This window comes from Hesperophylax consimilis, chromosome 7 (genome assembly GCF_061612785.1).
Source record: "Hesperophylax consimilis isolate HC1 chromosome 7, BYU_Hcon_1.0, whole genome shotgun sequence".
NCBI classification, from domain to species: domain Eukaryota; kingdom Metazoa; phylum Arthropoda; class Insecta; order Trichoptera; family Limnephilidae; genus Hesperophylax; species Hesperophylax consimilis.
The window spans coordinates 1701207-1722281 of NC_142842.1; the positions used below are offsets into that span (position 1 = coordinate 1701207).

Sequence of the window (21075 nt, forward strand, 5' to 3'; positions counted from 1 at the left end):
CCTCGCGCAGGGCCAGTGTTGTAGCCTCAGCTTCGTGTTCAGGGGGCCCTCCGCCATGGGTGATCCACCCCAACGCCGTCCGTGACAATATTCGCGTAGAGTCACGAACGTCGCGCACTTCCCTCGAGACAATAAGGTGTACATTGTCTTGCCCGATGAGAAGTGTGGGGGTGATGTAGCGGCCGTGGACCCTCTGTTCAGGAAGGCTGAGCTGCTGGACGGTGTTGGCCTTGATGACGTACTCATCAGAGATTCCGGCGCCGCGTAGAGTAATTGGCACGCGGCGGGACGTCAAGTCTGTTGAGCACATGTTTTTTGCTCCGTGTAGTCGTAGCTCACGGGTAGGTCCGGTTGTGCCGATTTTCTGTGCTGTGGTGGCATCAATAAGGGTGACAGTTGAGCCCTCGTCCAGAAGCGCAAAGGTTTTAATCTGTCGCTTGGGGCCCGACAATATGACCCCCACCACTTTTAACACGGCACTTTCTGTGTGGCGTCACATATTGTGAACGTTTGCCACTGTATTGTTATTTTCACGATAGTTCGGGTTGTGAAGAAGTCGGTGGTGGGGGTATCTGCACTCCCCCACTCCGCACCAGTCACTAACTTTGCAGAATTTGGTAAAATGTTTGCCATTGAGGCATACTCGGCACAATCCGGCACTTTTAACTGTCACAAAACGGGTTTTTATGTCTTTCGCGGCGAAAGTACGACATTCGCTAAGTTGGTGGCCATTTTCACCGCACTGAACACACCCGGCGCGGTTGTCGAACTCGCGAACTTCATCGTAACTGTTTTGCACTTTTTCCCCGCTTCGATTATTTTCTCGATTATTACCAGACAAAATTTGGGGCATTCGATTATTACCAGACAAAATTTGGGGCTTTCGATTATTTTTCGCGAACTGTTGTTTTTCACTAGAATTGTTGTTGTAAACATTGTTTTCCCGCGATAAAAACCGTTCTGACGCGGCAGACGTGTTTAAACTGTTGTCACAAGTGTCACTTTTGTTCGAATTGTTTTTTCGCGAAAACTTTTCTGACGCGGCAGACATATTTAAGAAACTTTCACAGGTATCACGTTTTTTAGCACCGTTTTTGCGCGAAAACTGTTCCGTTGTCGCGAGCGTGTGTTCACGGCGTGGGCGGGACCTCGCGGGGTCAACCAAACCGGACTTTGGGATGGCGTTCGCGACGGTTTTCAGGAAGGCGGCAAACTGGCAGATGGTAGCGGAGGCCTCGTAATGCCGCACTTCCATCAGCCACGCCAACCGCAAGGTGGGCGGCATCTTCCCCGCGATGTCACTGAGCAGCGCTGGATTCGTCAGATAGCCATCATTGTTGAGGGAGCGGAGTGATGCCACCAGGTTTTGAACTGTGCCAGAGAAGTCTGCGATGTCCTCCAGAGAGGCCTCAATTGTGAGGTGGGGCAGCTTCTTCACTTTGTCCAGCATCAGAGCAGCGAGTGAAGTAGTCCCTCCAAATCTCTGCTCCAGGACTGCCAGGATCTCCGGAACCTGGGCAGGGTCCATCAGAAGGGGGCCGACGGCTTCTCGGGCTTTCCCCTTGAGGGCCCGCTGTAGGCGGATCAAGTTTTCGCTGGAGGTCATCCGACATGTGGAGGTAGACTGGTTAAACTGAGCCCTCCAGGTGGGCCACTCCAGTGGATCTCCAGAGAATGGAGGCAGGTCCTTGGCCATAGATTGTCTGGCAATAAGGGCCGCCATTCGTGGATCGTCCTCGATTGTGGGACGGGGGCTGTCCTGAGCCCTTGAAGCTCTGATGGCTTCTGTCAGGGCGGAGGCCAGCTGAGCCATGGGACTGCCATCATGCTGAACCCAGGCTCTGGTATGTTGGGCCGTCTCATCCGCCGTAGGTTGGGGCGGGAATCTCGGCATGGAGCTGGTACTGGCTGTGGGCGGGCCATCTGGCCGTGCCGGCACGCCATACTCCTGTTCGCGCAGTGGTACGGGCGGCACATGTCCAGATGGTCCAGATGGTCCAGAGGGTCCAGGTGGTCCAGGCTGTGTCCATGGCACGTCCCACTGCTCCAGCAGTCCGGCAGGTGATCCTGGCGTCGGCGCTGGGTACCCCGGGTGGGGCAGAGGTACGGGCAGCACAGGGCCATGAGGTCCAGGCTGCACCAGTACTGGGCATCCCTGAATGGTCCAGGGTGCTGGTTGCGCAGGGCCTGCTGGCTCTTGCTGCGCTCGTGATGCGTACCTCTGGTCCACCAGAGGTACAGGTCCGGCTGGCACTTCAGGTACGGCTTGCCTCTGTTCTATCAGAGGGGCGGGCGGTACGGGGCCAGAGGGTCCAGGCTGCATCATGTTTGGCCACCCTGCATTGGGCCAGGGTGACGAGGGCGGGGGACCGGCTGGCCTTGGCTGCGCCGCTGCTGAGTACCTCTGGTCCACCAGAGGCACCGGGCTCGGTTGGCCGGGCTGCACCCATCCAGGGCTGTACCCTTGGAAGCGCCAGGGTCCTCCTTGGGCAGGATACCCTTCCAGGAGTACGGGTCCAGATCGGGCAGGCACTGCTGCTGCTGGTTCCTCGTACCTCTGGTCCACCAGAGGCACCGGGCTCGATTGGCCGGGCTGCGTCCATGATGGTGGTGACCTCTCCAGGAGCTTCGAAGGTCCAGGAGGGGCAGGGGCTGCTGCTGTTGGAGCTGATTGAAGAGCTGCTTTAAGTCTCTCAATGTGCTCGGTTTGACTGCGAAGCTGTTGTCGCAATGACTCCATCGCATCCTCTTGAGATGTGGAGGGCGGTGAGTCATGATGTGCAGGTGGTGCCATGTCAGGAGTAGTGCTGGGCGTGGGCATGGGGGTTACGTCAGGCGTGACGTGAACCGCAGCCGTGGCCTGAGACCCAGCGTCCAGGGCATCTGCAGATGGTGTTGAGGATCCATCGTCTTGGATCCGGCTCGACCGTAAGGTTGGAGACATCCTGGTTGAAGGCGTGTGAGAATCCCGGCTCGAAGGACCACTTGTACTGGACGGGAGTCCGCACAAGACTGTAGATTTAGGCGCCGGGTCCAAACCGTGTCTTCAACCGATGAGAATGCTCCTTTACGGCCGATGATGATGATTGTAGTTGATATTGTGATGAAATCTGCCTCCCGCACCCAGGCTTGGTGAATGGTGGGCACTGGGTGTGCTTTCGTCTCTGCTCGCTTCTGGTGTTGGCGGTTTTCCAAAGGAGGGCCGGCTGGTCTCGAAGAGGTAACACCAGAAGATCTTGGAGCAGAAGACTCGGCGAGGTGAGGCAGATGTTGGGCAGGAGTCACTTGTAGATAATAAAACGCTTGGTTTTGGTGGTAAAGATGAACTGATTTATTTTTAATTATGTGGCTGCTTATATTTAATTAGCCTGACTCGCGCCCGACATTGGGCTAGGAGCCCAAAAGTGGTGGGGGGTTGTACCCGCGCCAACAATGAGTTTATAGCCTCCGACAAACTGTTGCATATTCATTTTGTCGGCAGCAATGGTGATAGTGGTCGCTTAAATTTGCGAGTTAGAAAAGATTTTGAGCGCTTACATGAATGACAATTACATAGTTTAAAAGCATAGTAGTTATGAGAATGTGTATCTTGACAACTAGATTTTTTGTTTGCCAAGATACGACAAAAAATAAGAAATGTTTGTAAAATAAATGTGTAAAAATGATCTCAAGCGATCAAATTTGTAAAACATGTTAAGTTAGTATTTTTCCGAGGTCCCCCGTAACATAGCGCTCAGAAAGAGATAAGATTCACTATGCTACGAGGTTCCTGGATTTTTGTACACGCAAAAAAGGTAAAAAATATTGTTCAAAAATGGGTTTACATATGGGTGAAAAACAGCTTTTTTAATATCTCCTCAGCGGTAGTATATCGAAAATAGTGTTTATTTGACTACCGCCGAGGGGATGAACAAGTAAAATATACATATTTGCAATGTTTAAAAATTGATTTTTCTATGTAAATTTTACATAGAAAAAATGCTGGACATTGATCCACGCGGCAGGTAAGCCGGCGATGTGGTATCGAAGCCATTCGGAGTCAAAGTTTTCAAGCCGCTTGGGCCGAAAATTGGACAAAATGACCAGTGGCGGGGAGTGGTGATTTTGCCAGTGGCGTGGAGTAGGGACATTTTATAAAAGTAAACAATTTTTATGAAATTAAATAATATGGTCAACTACGTCCGTTACAGGTTTTGTACGAAGATTTTCAAAAAATCGCTACGGTGCGCTGCAAAATGAAATTTCCTGAAAATCTTCTTACAAAACCTAAATTTTTCAAACTTACTACATTACTCAAATCACTATCACACTCAAAAGTCACGAGCCACCACTGGACTCTAGTTATTGGTTTTAGTCATCGACCAAGTTTATCGATGGTTTTAGTCACAGGCATAGGAATTAATAGACGAGAAGATAATGGCGAGGGGTAAAATCAACTGTTGAAGAACGAAGGGCGTAAGGCTGACTGTGATTCGTCAATAAATCAATCTGACAGTAAAAAGGCATCTCGCATTATAATAGTCCAAATTCGGCAAAAAAATTCGGTTGTATTTTCAGAGTCGAATATTTCGTTTAAGTATTTAGTTAAGACACTTTTATAAATGTTCATAATTTACTTCCCAGCAACCAACCAGCTTTGTGTTTCGCGTCCAGACGTTTCTCGATATGATAGTATAATATGTTTCTAAAACTGATCTATATTATACGATGTGAATATGCTTAAAATAAAGTAAAATAATGCTTATATATGGAATGTAATACGACAATTGGGTTTATTCTCTTTTTCACATCTATTTTTACAAGTTTTCATAGTACAAGTCAACATTTTGCCGTGTTATTTCGTAAAATGAACCGATGATGCCTCGACCATAGTTCGCACAAGAATGATGACGTCACGTTTTCAAATTTCACTTGAGGCCATACGCCAGCCCAGCCGGTTCCAATGGAACCGGTATGGGGAGTGGGGATAATACGCTTTTAATCACTTAGGGCAGGTCTACTAATATTCATATGTCTATGGTTTTAGTAGTAGTTGAGACTATTACAGTTGCTATTTTACATAAAAATGAAAACAAACTTCACTGTTTGCTTCAGTGCGTTTGTATGAACTGCATATTATACATATAGTACTTAAAAAGCATTAAATACGCATTGAGCAACATAATAAGTGTTATTGAAACGTTCCTACTGCCCTATATTTTCTCAGTTGAGTGATTTTGTTCATAGTGAAATGTCCCAATCATATTTCGCAGCTTTTCCCCATTCATTTGCGAATAATTGAATGTACACGTGACACACTCAGCGGTGCACCTTTCGGTATTATTATTGTTTTAATCTTTTGTAATGTGATTTCAATATTTTGTTGTCCTTTCACTTATTCAACATAATACCTTCCGTAAAAAATCGCTAGATGTCGCTATTATGGCGTTTTGGTCATCTATTTTTCTAACATATTACAATACAAATAAATTTCTAAAAGCTAACACTCGGCAATGGTATTATTTGGAATATTTATTTACTTGGTTTATCAGATTTATTTCCCTGGATTGGTTTTAAACTTTGTTTTTCCTTTATTTCAGCACCGGAAAGAGGCAGCTGGGATCAAATGCATTAGCTAGGTAATTATTTTCACTTTCATAATATATGTACCTTACTATTTTTTTAAAATAATGAATGCCATGAAATATGCATCAATTTACATGAGTTTTCCGATAGTGGCGGTAAAGCAGGTTTCTACCACGGCGCTAAGCTGGTTCGTTCTTTTGTCGCTAGATGTCAGGAGTATTATGAAATGTGCTCGCTCTTTTAACTTTCTTCTCAAAATCTTCTATGAAATTTCATACAATGCAAATTTTGTTTTCCTTTATATGTTTTAAAAGCGGAAGTTATGTAAATAATATTAATATATTTATTTAAAATTAAATAAATAAAAAAATTCAGTAAAAAATACGATCTCCAAGACTTTATTAAAATTGTTATAATTTATTTATAATAATGCACACGGACGGACGGACGTGTTCAAGCGTCATCGCAATCACTCTATTATCTTATCACCCTTGGGATGATTTTCCTACAAAAAGAGCAGTGAAGAAATAACCCAAATGTACCTAGGTAGAATGACGTCTGGTTTTATGTGGGTTTTATGAATGGAATGAAGCTAAACATGCCCCTCCCTAATTAAGGTTAAACGCAACGCTCGTTGTATTCTACGTGTTCACAGATGGCGTTAATTAATTAATTTTGTTTAAATACGCTTTTGCAAGGTATTGCTTTACAATATTAAGACAAATCATTTGTTTGCGCCCGTATATACGCAATATGAATCAATAGTTAAATCAGTAAATTGTTCGTTTCTACGGTTTAAAAAATTCAAAATATTCTAATATTTAAAAAAAAAATGCAAAATTCTAAAATTTAAAAAATATTCAAATTTAAAATATTCTAAAATTTAAACAAAATATACAAATTTAAAAATAATTTTTTTGAAAAATGTTAAAAATTATTAATTTTTTAAATATTTATATTGAGGATCAGTAGGATTTATAGGTCCAGATAGAAGTTCTACCGAGCCGAACCGTCTGATATGAAAATATCTGGAGTCAGTGAATTATTTTCCCATTAGATCTCTGGTGATTTGACGTGTTGTTCTTGTATTGTTTTGTATTTATTATGCTTTTGTGGATTGACTAGATGATCATTTGTGGAAAAGTGTGTGGAAGGGTTTAATTTTTCCTATGGGGAAGATTTAAGAAAATAAAATATTTTTTAAAGTACCGTGATCACTGGAAACACCGTGGCTGTGTTTGCCCCTGCATGTTAGCCAAATCGAACTCAGAGTTTAACTTTTCAGCCAACTCTACCGCTCGTCCAGCTTCAACTCGTCCGGCTGCGGCTCGACGGGCGACCCGGCGGAGGACATGTACTCGGACGTTTCCCTGGAGGAGGACGTTCAGGGTCTCAACTACAAGGTCAGTCAACCAACACACAACACACCTTTCAGTCGACTGTACCGCTCGTCCAGCTTCAACTCGTCCGGCTGAAGATACCCGGCGGAAGAATAGTTTTTAAAATGAAGTCAAAGTCGAAAACTCGTGTATAATCCTATATATATTTTCCATATATTTCTCAATATATGGAAAAGGAACGATGCAACTGCAAACGGCGTTTCGCGCCACTAATTCGTAGCTTGGCTCGCATTTCGGTTCGCAAATGTATACTTACAATAAGAAAAATTCTAGACAAAAATCTAGAATTTTGTTAGTGTTAAAATGTAATTCAATAAATGTTAAAATTTCTAAAGTTGTACAAGTACCGACAGGCTATATTTTGTCTATATTGCTACTCTACCTCAATTTATTTATTACTAGCAGTCCCCAGAGTTCTTCGATGTGAGATGTGTAAATTTCCTCTTAATTTGATGAAGGTCAAGTGTTCAAAATTTTATCAAGCTGTATCAAAATTCTGCCTTCAGAAGAAGGAAAATGGTATGGGGGTAGTTTTCGGAAATCTTTTGTAGACAGTCACTTTACTCTCGTTTTGAAGGTCAAGTAGTGGGTAAAATTTCATCAATTTTGGAAAAAAAACTGTAGATTTGTAAAAAAAAAACGCCACCAATTTTCCCTTACCAGCTTTTCAAGGTTGTTCGCTGAACTTGGTTAGTTGACCATGTTTATAATATTAGGTGTTAGTTTACATACATCCTGATTTGCATATTATTTTTTATTAAATATACAAACATATTACAATAATTTACAAATATAGATATTTCGAGGCTAATTGCGAAAAAGGGGTATTTTTTAACGAAACTGACCAGCTCAATTGAGAAATTATTTCTCGTGTTTGAATTGGGGAACTTATGTTTTTTATTAAACTGGTTATGTGGTTACGCCTCTGGAGAATCAAGGATTTTACGGTTGAGTGATATATTATGAGTGCATTGTATAACAGCGTTATCTGAGGAAGTCATTCTTCCGGTCGTCTTTTTGAGGACGAATGCGATATGATAGCATTAATCCCGATCAAAGAGTCCTGTCCGCCAACTTCGCCAACGTCACTGTTTTCTACTGATCCCTTTCTAAACTCTTTGTATCTCTAATCTATAAATCATAAATTCAAATTTCGACGAAAGTCAGTAGTTGATCTACTTATGGTGTTCCTCAGGGCTCGCATCATGTACCATATTATTTTACAATTTTACTCAGGGAAGTCAAAACAAAACAATGCACACTTAAAATCTAACTCGTCAAAGGCAATTATTACATTTATAAAACTCGCATTTTTATTCAACGTATGTTTGAAGCAATACGTTGTACTATACAAGTATATAGCGTACGTTACGTTGCAATATCCACAATCATACTCGTAACGTACAAACCGCAATTATATATTAATTAATCTATGACACTTCACTTCTTTTTAAAAAATATTTCTACGATTTTAACTGTGACATGTTATCATTGTTTATGGTATATTTATACCGTTGATATTAAATAAATAAATAACTTCACAAATTAGTATCGGCCAGTTATACACTTTCTACAGTGCCATACGTGAAGCTAAAATAACAATTTTCCGTAAATTTATCAAATTCAAAAAACGCCCATCCATGCCGCAGCTATCTCCCTAGCAATCATTTCGACATCGTCAAACTAACTGTTCATGATAATACAATAGTAAACTAGTTGATTATAAGAAGCCAGGTAATCGGTAATAAGTCGTCTTTCTCTAGAATAGGTAATACTTATTATTTAAATGCTTTTATTTTTATTTTCCTTCTCACAATAACTTATTTGTTCAATTTTCTTTTCATGGCTGCCTATTCACCTTTTGTACTTTGGTAATATTTAACTCGTTAGTAGTATTGCGCATTTTTAAAACAAGTAGCCTATTTTGTCAACAATGCTTATTTAAATCTATTTTCTGATAATGAAGGCAATTGGCCGTCTCTAATAGATCGTCATTTATTCTTCAATACTAAATTTCATCTCATCTGAAATACGCTGACCCCAAATGTATGGCTTTGTTAGTTTGGTTTATAATAATATTATGTGTGTTAGATAGATATAAAAAAGAAACATAAATATGTAGACATGCCTGAAATTATGGCCTCCTTGTGAATGACATTATTTCGGAGACTATGATACCTCTTCAAGAATCAATGTATCGATGCCTTGTAAATGTATTTTAAAAATTAAGTACTCTTAAATGATTGTTGCAGTAGAATAATAGGAACAATGGTGAGTTAATGTGAGAATCTAACTCAAATAAGCGAAGTAATATATTTACAAAAGAAATACCAACAACAAACCAACAAGAATATTAAACACTATTGAATATAACTTTCCGGGTACGCCCCTATTCTTGTTGATATGTTATCGTGCATCACGTTTTATTTTTGATAAGATCGCGCATTGATCAGGCGTCACGATGTACACCTGAATTTTTAATAACACAAAATAAACGGCTGCGCTACCTTTTTCATACAAAACTTAATTTTGGTTTTGTTCAAAATACCCCACCAAACTGAATGATCATTTTTATTATCAAAAGGTATAAGAAATTTTCAGAACTACTCGTAAGTATTTTATTTATTTTTGTTAGAAGCTAAATAAGCTGTTAAAGACATCGATATGAGACATTTATGATTTTTTGGAAACTTTAGAAATTATTTGTGGGATAATTAAAATTATGAATTAAATCGCTTGTAGTTGATCAAATAAATTAAAAATTAATAAAAAAATACGTCTGGGCAGTATAAGTATTTATTTTTTTGAAAAAAAAAATCATTTAATTTGGTTGGGCATTTTGGCCTCGAATCCAAAATTAAGTTTTGTGTGAAAAAGGCCTGCAAGAATTTTACCCGCCGCCGAAATAGTTTCACCTTTCGTAGTTGTGCTTTTATCACGCGTCACGATGTGAACCTCGATTAAACAACCATAATTATAATGCAATGGTTAAGTTGTTACCTCTTTGTGAGGGATTTTCGAATGGATCAGACGCGAAAATATCTCATAGCGTCAGTGTCACAAATTATTAAAATTAAATAATTATTAGGTTCAGTTTGTTTCTCTTTATTTTGGCTCCCAGCCACACAACTGGTCAGAATTAAGGAAACAGATGTGTTCCATCAAGTGGCGTCCTACATAAGAGATGGGAGTGACCTAATAACTAGTAATGAACATGGCCCCCGAGAGATTGAACACAGAAACCGCATCGGTCGCATTACTAATTCAATTATTTCCGAACATGACTAGCGCCTTGTGCCTGGGGCCTCTACTCCATCTTCCTGGAATAATCACTCGTTGCTCTCAGACCGTAAATTTTCTCAAACTATTGAGCTGTCACGTAGAGGCGAACCTTTTCTACTTAATTTTTTTTTTGTAAATCCTCAAATTGTGATATTTAATTATTGAAGATAATATTTGCGTTTCTCAAATGAAAATTTGAAACAGAACAATCTGAAAAAAATACATGCGTATCTGGGACTTGCGACCTATTTTTTCCTTTCCTCCCAACTCCTAACCTCTCTAGGTCTCCCAGAAGGTTGACGCGAAGCTGATTACTTCGGCTGATATTGTGGCTTTTTCTGCACACTGTACATGCATGACACTTGAACTATCCAAAATATCATCACTTAGTACCTACTTACTTTGATTTTTTTTCTAAATTATATATTCTTTTAAATTCTAAACTCCTAGTATTCTTTTATATTGCATGATTTTTTATATTTCTTTTAAATTCTTCTATATTTCATATCTTAATATATAAAAATTCAGCCAGCGTATGTTTATGCTCGCAAAACTCGAAAAATAAAGATATTAGCAATAGCGAAGCACTGCGGGATCTACTAGTTCGATATATTATTTTTAATGTACTTTATATATAATCGACCACCACAACACGGCCATGTTGCAATTCGCAATGGCTGTAATAAACAATGCACTGAATAAAGAAAAGAAGAAAAAAAAATATATCTATACTCATCGAGTTTAGGAATGCTTACCAAACATAGTATATACATTGCAATGTACTAGTTATCCGAAAAACAATATTTACAGCTAACAAATATATTGTATTACTATGCTATTATACATTATACTATGCATCCGCCTGTACTAGAGATAGTTATCTGGACTTATATATCTCAACAACAAACTGGCTGTGAAAATTGAAAGTAATTTAAACCGCAAATAACATCGTTTACCCTACTGTTATATGTTGTTATAGTGTTGTACATAACAGCCATTGGCTTGTATAGTATAGTATAAATGATTTACTGTACAATCTTCTGTTTGACAGCTAATAGAAACTGGAATTGATTTCGCTGATTTATTTTATTAAGCGTTATACACAAAATAACACGCCGCTCACTTTTCAATCGAAATCTTTAAATTGACAATGTAAAAAATATGAATACTCACAAGGTACAAGCTATCGTCGTATATTATGTGCGGAACATCTTGTGTGTTATGTTCACTGAGAAAGTAATTTATAATCAAAACAAACGATTTTTAACCGACTTGAACACCGCATTATAAACGATTTGAATATCGCACAAGAGCCCCAACTGCTACCAACCGTCTGGAGCCAGTGGGGCTATGGGATCCCCGATTGAGGTATTAAGCTAAGGGTAGTGGGGAGGGGTAGGAGACAGGGAATAGGAATACGCACCGATACACGGCTAAAGCCATTTCAAGCAACGTTTCAATTCTGAATGGTGGTCTTACACCCGGACGATACTGATAATATTTTCCACTCTAGAACGTACCGCAAGTATACAATATATTATTTTAAATGAATAAATTGTGAAATAACACTAATAAAATTTAATTGAGCTCGCCGGGATTTGAACCCTCGACCTTCAGCTTGCCAGTTGGGAGCTTTTACCCCTCGACCACGGAGGCCATCCTTCTCGTAATATCAGGAGCCTGCAGTTTATTTACTTGCAATAAATCAACGGAATTCCAAGGAGCGGAGTTCACTTACCAGGTTACCATAATTGCAAGGAGTGGGCGAGATATATAATGACAATGGTTAAGCCCGTTTAATGGTTATATAGTAATTGTATAAATAATACACTGCTGAACTAGTCTCGTATAAATGGACATGAACATTATTAACGGAAATTATTACACGGTTGGTTTAATTTCCTTTCCATCCTTCTGATTTCCTGGTTGGAGTGTTGGACAGGATAACCTCGATTGGACTTTAGAGACCTTTAGCGTTCAAGTCTCTAATTGCATCATAATCAAATGTGTCAGAAACGTAATTAATTTTAAGGAGTTCGCGACATCGAGACAATGTCAATAATTTGTTAAGATTGCTCCCCTATTTTGGATTGTCTATCAAATACAACTGGTTCTTGTTATGCACAAAATATCTTAAATCATGGGACATTATTCCTTTAGGCACATTGTACATTGTACAAGGTAGCGTACAAATTGGCCGTCTAGTATAAATCATGCATTATGATATTATGCAAAATAATTGCAGGTATTTATTCATTGTTGGGTCATGCAACGCCCATTGCATTAGCATTCCGAGATTTACATCGCCTTTGCAGCTTGCATTTGAACGACGGTCCTGTTTTATTGTGATAGATTGTTCATTGACGATGCTTTATGTAATTTATTCCAGTTGGTAGTTATACAATAGGCTGGTACTTGTAAACAGAGGTTGACTTTGCTGAGTTCATAAGATTTGCACAAGCAATCGATCCATTTGATATGAGCTACTAGATGTACATGAGTGTGTCCAACTATTTGATTGTCTATGTACTCCTAAGCATGTCTGTGACTTTCTTGTTTCAGTGAAAAATCACAGTAAACCAAAGGGTAAAGATGATAAACTTCACTTAAATAATTTAAAACCGCTATTCAACATGAATAGAAAATTCCTGTGGATGCTAATAGGACTATTAGTGGGACTGTCACCTCAGGAGTCACGTGCTGCTGTTCGTAGTGGAAAGCGCCTATATCTTTAGAAAATGTGGACGTATCGATAAACACCTATTTATCAATGGTGTAAATATTCAGAAGGTATATTTCCATATTGTAAATTCAGTGTACACGGCCAATGACAACTCTGGCGAACTTTATCGAACGGACTGGGCTACCATCAAAGGAGTGCAGACTGTACGCCTGAGTGAAGTGAAACGTGGGCTATGGCCTAAATGCTTGAGTACTTACGATTAAACACGTTATTCAGATAATATCCGTATCAAAAATCAGTACACAAATTTCTACATATTAATTTGTTTATAAGATTATATTTTGTTATCTACCGATTAATTATATTTTAGATTTTATCGGAGTATAAATCTTCTCTGAGCCGTTGAGTTTTTCCTCGCTGCACTGCTAAGAAAATGTTAAAGTTTTCCTGCAGTTTTTTTCTACAAGGCAAAAATGACCTGTAAAGGAAAAACGACGAGATTCCACATAGTAAATATGTACTCAACATTCTTGATACATTTAATTTAGCGTACATTACCGTCTCTTCGAAAATTTCCCTTCAACGATTATTTCGCACTTTGACTAGCACGTTTAATACCCAAGATTTCAACTCGTTCTTATAATTGCGCCTGCTTATTTCGCCTAGTTTGGAAAAGTGAAACACACTACATTAGTTAGTAATAAACATAAGTACCTACATGAAATAAATGTTCCGATTAATAATCCATTTACGGTAGCCGTTACATAGTGGCATAGTCAATGGTATAGTCAGTCAGCGATCAGGCTGTACGCCACTGCTCGGTCCCACGGCTCCGCTGAACCCGAACGGGGTTTGATAATCGAGCCCACTGTTTCACATAAATATTTAGTTTTAGGGCGAAGCTATCAGTGAAATCACTATTTTCCATTACAAGTTTTACTATGAATCGGTTTACGTTATGATTACCAAAAATATGATTTGGATAAATTAAAGCTTTTCCTCCAGTTTCGTTTGTTTATAATTAAAATAAAATTGTTAATTCCGTAAACTACTAAATAATTAATTTTAATTAGAAATTTATGAACGCATCTAAGAAAAAACTTTTAAAAAATACTCTTTTATGGCTAAGATTATTTGTGATAGTTTCCCTCGATTAACTTTTTTCTTTATTATAAAATTATTCACAAAATAAATAATTTAAAAAATCGACCATTTCATGTTTATGCCTATTCACTGTATTCGTGGTGATATAAGGATATACATGTGTTGGCTTATGTATTCCTTGTAACTCCTTGAAATATTATATTGGCAGTGGAAGTGCGCACTGCAACATTGTAAAATATTTACAACATGGATATTTTGTGATGTTTCCAGTTCATTTGTTGCATAATTTTACTGTGAATACTTCATAAGAGTCCCAACTACTCTCAGTTGTTCGGAGCCTGCGGGACTACGGCATCCCCAATTGGGGTATGCTGGATAAGGAAATGGGGAAGAGGAAAATTGGAAAGTTCCTGTCTAATGAGATCAGGTAAATAACCACCGTTTCGATTCTGATCGGTGTTCTTTCATACATGAGAACAAATAATCATGTAGGTACCTAAACGGGTGATACTTTTATGAATAATTGACATTGTACTTTTTGATTTCAGTTGTCTCGCAAATGATAGTATTTTCGGAAAAAAAATATTTCTAGAAAATCGTTGAATAAATGCTTTTCCGGGGATTCTATAAATAAAGCGCACGTAAATGCGCCACCTACCTCCAAATGAAGATTTAATTCTTATCAAATATTATGTATTCAATCACGAATTCAAGATGAACGTTTTTTTTATCTTTAACTTATTCATTTCTTTTGCATTCTTATTATTTATTCTGGGAAAATGCGACGTGTCACAGCGACTTCCGATCTTCTTTCCGGTATGAATAACCAAATAATACAGAGAATTAACGACCACGGTGACTTTGACTGGACCCATAAACATGTCTCTTTACGACAGTTATTATATGTACTGAGAACACGAAGTTTAAATCTCGTGCTATTAATTTGTAATAAGTATTTTATCTGCAGAGGATGCACACAATAAAATGAGAAATCAAGAGACGCGACGAGCCGTGAATTTAATTTACTACGATATTAATCTTTCTACACAATTGTCAAATTTATTTATTGAATAAGGGTAGTCCTCAATTCAAACAAAAGGTCTAGTAAATTTACCTTCTCGACATACTAGACATAAAGACTCAATGTCACTGCTCACAAATAAATTATGAAGCATACTCGTCTATATACAAATGATATCGGTATTTTGAACATAACAGATTCGGTATCTAAAACGTACATTTTTTCATGTCAAAATAATTATTTCTGAAACTTATAGATTGCAATTGTAAACAATATAGAACCAATGTTTAATTACCCACCCAATTTAAAAGCCCCACACGGAGAAAACTCACTCATATAAAATATGGTTACTTTATTAAAAATCTAGTCAAATTATTCGTTTTCGTGTTAAAAACAAGACTGTAGGCCTATAACAAATGCATTGACAAATCTCATAACAAACTATCAGTAAAGCACGAATATGGTATTAGAAAGTTGGAACACGTGTTCTTAAAAATTATAATATTTGCGCATCTCGTCCATTATATTTGTTAGAACAAGGACACCTGCGTGAACACGTGTTCAGATATATTCTGAATGACTAATATTTTACTTGGAAATGGGCATTGCACATTTTTAACAGTATTTTGATGAAAAACCGTACTCATTTTTCTCCGTACATGGGCGTAAAATATTTATAATATTTTTTTGCTTACATGGTCCGTTATGTAAGTGTTTTTTGTTCGTGTCTATGTATTTCACAAATACTAATTCGATAATACTTGGTTTCATTATTTATTTGTCTGTCTGTCAAAATGAAATATATATATTTATATATTTTTTTTATTAATAACAAAAAGATACATTACACAATAAAATACAGTTATTAATTATATAATATATGTATTTGATGTACCCCCATAAATAAACAGGGCTTGTGTGTATGGAGGGTGTTGTTATATTGGTTTAAATTTGATATGATTCAGTTCAAGTGTTCGAAATACTTTTTAAGGTGGCTTTTGAATTCTTTTATATTTGTATTCATGTTCCTAATTTGTTCTGGTAATGAGTTAAAAAAATTAACTCCGATATATTTATGGTTGAACTGTCCTATTATTTTTTTACATTTCGGAGTAGGAAGTATTGACGTTTGTCTAAGATTTCTGTTATTTTCAAAGGGTGCAACTTTATTTTGAATATTATTTTTTATAAATTTTTCCTAATCATAATTAAAAGTCATATTGTTGTCTTTAATCATCTGTACAGCAATATTAATATATATTGCAAATTACAATCCCGGTCACGTTATTCGTAGACCTGATCCAACACTGCTTTATTATTCAAAACTGTTGCCGCACTTGTCGGAGAAAAGTATCTGATTTACGACTATATTCATTAAATTAATGTGAAGTCTTTTACGAGTTTTCTCTCGAATCGCGTCGCTGTTATTTAAATACGTTATTTAATCCGATCATTCGATGTTCTTACAATTAATTGATTTACCGCTTAAGAATAACATCCAACTTTCTCGGTTTTCTTAGGTTATTTCTCTTATAATTCTATGTAATCTTACAAACCATCAAACCGTTTCTTTGTGCGGTATGCGCAGTGCCCACAGATTTTATCTCATAAGTTTGAAGTGACCGTAGAACAAAACCGAATTAAAATATGATTTAAGATTTTCACGGCCAAAGGTATTTTTGTTATTTGTTTTTGGTGTATTATGCCGTGTTGCGCTAACTCCTTCTTTAGCCAACGTTTCAACAAATAACACATCTGCCCTGATGATGGACACTGCAATGCTGTCCGAAACGTTGGCTAAAGAAGGAGTTAGCGCAACACGGCATAATACCCCAAAACAAATAACAAAAAAAAAACGAATTCTGTCAATTGAAGAAATAATCAATTTATTGGAATAACTTTTGAATGTCATACACGTGAATATAATATTTAATCATTTTAAGGGGGAAAAAACAGCTTAGTTGTGCCGGTAAGACAGAGGTCCTGGGTTCGATCCCCAGTTGCGACTGTTTTCTGTATCTTGATCTGTTTTATGTTTCGTTTTGATTTATTAATATTATATTCTTCAACGCATATCTCTTCAGTGGGTATCGTGTGAGGTCCTAATAGGTGTTTTACCTAGGAAAAAGTACAAAATAAACTCCTAAAGTTTCTTCTATCTGAACACCACACAAGAAGAGTATCGCTAAATTATTATAAAGAGATCCTTGAATACTAGTGTAGTAGTATACTGGAAGATTAAAAATATTTTTGTTTTTGTTAGGAAGTTGAAGAATGAAACAAAAAAATATTGCAAAAAAAATGTCGAATTGATTCGCGAATCCAAAATTCCAGAAAAACACATTTTAAACATTCGATACGAGACCTCTTCAAAATGATTTTTCTGTACCATCAGCCCAAAGCCAGACTATGACATCCCAAATAATTGGGTTGTGTTTTGGGTGTTGAGAAGCTGAAGAGTGGAGGGGAAGGAAATTGGGAAAGTTTGGATAGTCAGATCTAATAGCACCAAACACGGCTGAAGCATTCCGAATGGTGGTCTTTCACCGGGGCGATATTGATAGGATCTAGCACCAATATATTCCCTGGTTATATCCTTTATGGAATGCTTGATATTAACAACCTTACCAATAGAATTATAACTGCTTTGTTAATAATGGGCTCATATCAATGACCCATTGAATGGCCACGCTACCAATCCTGTCAAATGTTTTATAAAATATATTCTTGATGATTTAACGATAGCGCGTGGGCACGGGTCATTTCCGAGATGCATAAATAGCATGCCATTAGTAACTTTTCTCGGATTTTTATATCGGTATTTTCACCGGAAAGTGCATTAAAAAAGCAATAAATTATTCATCTGGTTTTTTAAAAGTTATGCCCTGTTCGCGAGAATATTTATCTACACACAAAAGCGTCAACGGCCGCCATTTGCCAGAAAAAAACGCATGCAACTTTTCACCTCCCAATATGAACAGAGCATTCATTTTTCGAGTGCTGGGTTTCAATTTGTTCAAATTAGTAATAGCAATCTAGTTTAATGGGTAGGGTAAAAACCTCCCCTTAAAATAAGGGGTTGAATACGGTGTTCCATATTATTTGAATACATATACATACTCAAAATAAAAAAGGTTAAAAGAAATCACCCATTTTCGGTATAAAGTATATTACTTATCTACTTTAACTATTTACACTTTTATCAAATATATAATGTAACTATTTTTTTACTTTCTCACCGCAATGTACTTACTATAACACGGAATACCTATCACATTATTGATTACTTATAAATAACTACAATAATGTACTGTGCACTCCTCTTCCAAACACAAGCTAACGCTTCTATGAAAGAGTAGTATTCGAATCTCTTATAAAAATGCAATGTAAGTACGATTTATATGTAATTACTTTATTTCGTTAGTAAAAAAAATATATTTTATATTTATCGCAACAATATTTTTGTCATTATGTCATAAAATAATATGTTTTGTGGAATTACCAATACACATGTGCATTAGTTATTCAGTGCTTTGCGTTGCCACGTGTTTCCGCCCAACTTGCTTATCTCACAATATCTCGTCGATTCAGTCGGCTTTAGAGCAGTTCTCTTAGTTGCTTGACACTGTTCGCGTATTAAAATATTTCTTACTAAAATGTCACTTAAGTTTTGTTAATTTTTCTGGTGCTGGCAAACAAGCATCTTTCCATCCCACGTTTTATGATTTTCAGTTTTTTGGCCTTTTATGTTTTATCAATAACGTTATCGAATGTCCTACTTTACTCGAACTAATAAACTTTAAAGTGCTTGAGTCAGGGTCAATAAATAAACTCTGCAAGATTTCGACATATTCTTTGAAACATACAGTATCTTTAATGGACAATTGAAGCTGTTTTTGATTACAAAAACTACAACCTCGTTGTACTATGTTTAAACATTGTGTACTTTTCCTCATGTCTCTGTGTAACACTATTTTTCTCATTTCTCTTTTTAGTCGATGTGTGTATCTAATACTATTTTAATACTTTAACAGTTATAAAATACGGAGTAATAAAGTGAAAATATACAAAAATACAAGGAAATTTCATTGAGCGATTTCAGCATATCGCATACCCATTGGGAATGTATGGCAAGCGATATGCTGAAATAGGCCAAGCCATGAGAGTACAGTCAGCCCCATCCTTAAATATGAAATATTACAATGTTTTAGTTTTCGAGGAAAAGTAAAATTGGGATAAAATAGGTAAAATTCTGTCTATGGATAAATACCATATCATAAATGATCACCGTCAAGACTTAGGTACAAGAAAAATATAATTATTTCTGTGAATTTCAGCATTGATTTGATATGTTTTATTTTTTATAAGAGTTAATGTTTTTGAAACAACGCGGTCTCTTCAGAGGTCGTAAGAAGAGTGAATTGTACATTATTTTAGGAATAATATGCCTTTGGTCTGCTTTTTTTTTAATTTTCAAAAAAATATATTTGTTACGTTTTTCTATTTGTTCTGTGTCACTCAATAATTTTTTTTGTCTCCCTTTAAATTTGTCAAAATTTTCATTGTAAATGTTTATTTATCTACTAACTCCTCACGTTAATCTAAAAAAATAGTTAGGATGCAGGAAAATAGTCCACTTAATGTTTTTTAACGTTGTTTTGGTCATTTCTGTCTGTAAGTGACAACATTTCGCATTCATTATTATTATTCATAATAGTATGCACTGAAAAATAACTATTTTTTAACACAGTAATTATCACTCATTAATCAAGGACAGTTTAGTTCCGAGTGAAAGAAAATTAATCCATCATACCTTCATTTATGCAAATTTTGTTATCCAAATAAACGCAAGTAATTGCTAACGTACACGCCATATTGCACGCCATATTATACGTCACTCTTTGAGGCATAATTTAATTTATAATAAAAGTTTTCGCTTTTTAATGTCATCAGAATAAGTATTATGGCTGGCCGACCCCCCTCCCGAGCTAGGTTCACGAACACCTCCAAGAACGCTGCACTTGCGAGTATAATTTGCATACGCGTGCAATATGCAATCATCGTGGATTCCAACTTCTCGCTGAATATCCCCCATATCATTTATTATAATCAAAGGGCCCTGACGCTATAGCCCGCTTATAGTCCCGTGGAGTGCCTGGAAGGGGGGATTTCAATGGCGTTCCCCTTATTTGAGAAGGGGCATAACTTGTGTGTAAACGTAAATACATTATTTTGCAGTTCTATGGCATGTGACGTATTGATTTTTTGATGAGATAAAACGGACTTCTCTTTTTATTTTTCGATAAGCTTTTTTGTCATTATATTTTTTCGTGTTGAATCTTTTTGTAATTTCAATAATATAGTAGCTGAAGTCCCCGGCGTTGCCTGGGCTTTTCGCAGAGTTTTTCGAAATCTAATGTAGACAGTGATTTTTTTTTATTTTGAACGCCAAGTGTTCAAAATTTCTTCAAGATTATTTAAATTCTGCTTCTGGTTTTTGGAAATCTCGTGTAGAAAAATAGATTTATTTCTATTGCTTTGGAGGTAACGTGTGCAAATATTCCTCAATCTCGGAATAAAGCTGTAGATTTGTGTAAAACCCAATCAACATCGCCCACTCGATGTCCTCCCGCCCTCACAGAGGCTCTTCTTTAACCCCTCCAGCGTTTTAGGGTCATATATGACCGGGCGTCCATATTTTATAAAAGTATTTTTATCTTTTTTTTATCATGCGGAAATACGTAATTTTTTTGACGTTAGAAAGAGAAATAATAATTCTTTCCAGTTTGCCTCAAAAAATTGTACTGGATGCCATTAATAAAATTCTAAAAATAGACAAAATTAACAGTTCATATTTCGCGCCGTTGTCGTAACAATCGGTTTAACTTTAAAAATTATTAAGTAATCTTACCCATTTCTCTCTAACCCGTTTTTTACCAATACCTTAGTAATTATTTTTATAAGCAATAATTGTTCGCCTGAAACACTCATCCACATTGAAAAAATCTCCTGATAAAAAA

At 37.1% G+C, this 21075-nt stretch overlaps 1 protein-coding gene across 4 annotated transcripts in view; it reads left to right on the forward strand.

Moving 5' to 3' along the window:
- Nucleotides 1-21075, forward strand: part of nuf (rab11 family-interacting protein nuf) — a 220132-nt gene that overhangs the window by 148567 nt on the left and 50490 nt on the right. For 3 of the 4 annotated variants that reach the window (XM_089633096.1, XM_089633099.1, XM_089633100.1), the window contains 2 exons: nt 5580-5618; nt 6851-6968. In XM_089633096.1, coding sequence (XP_089489222.1) covers nt 5580-5618; nt 6851-6968 — 157 coding nt within the window. The remainder of the gene's footprint in view (nt 1-5579; nt 5619-6850; nt 6969-21075) is intronic. The other variant, XM_089633098.1, reaches the window with a different exon arrangement.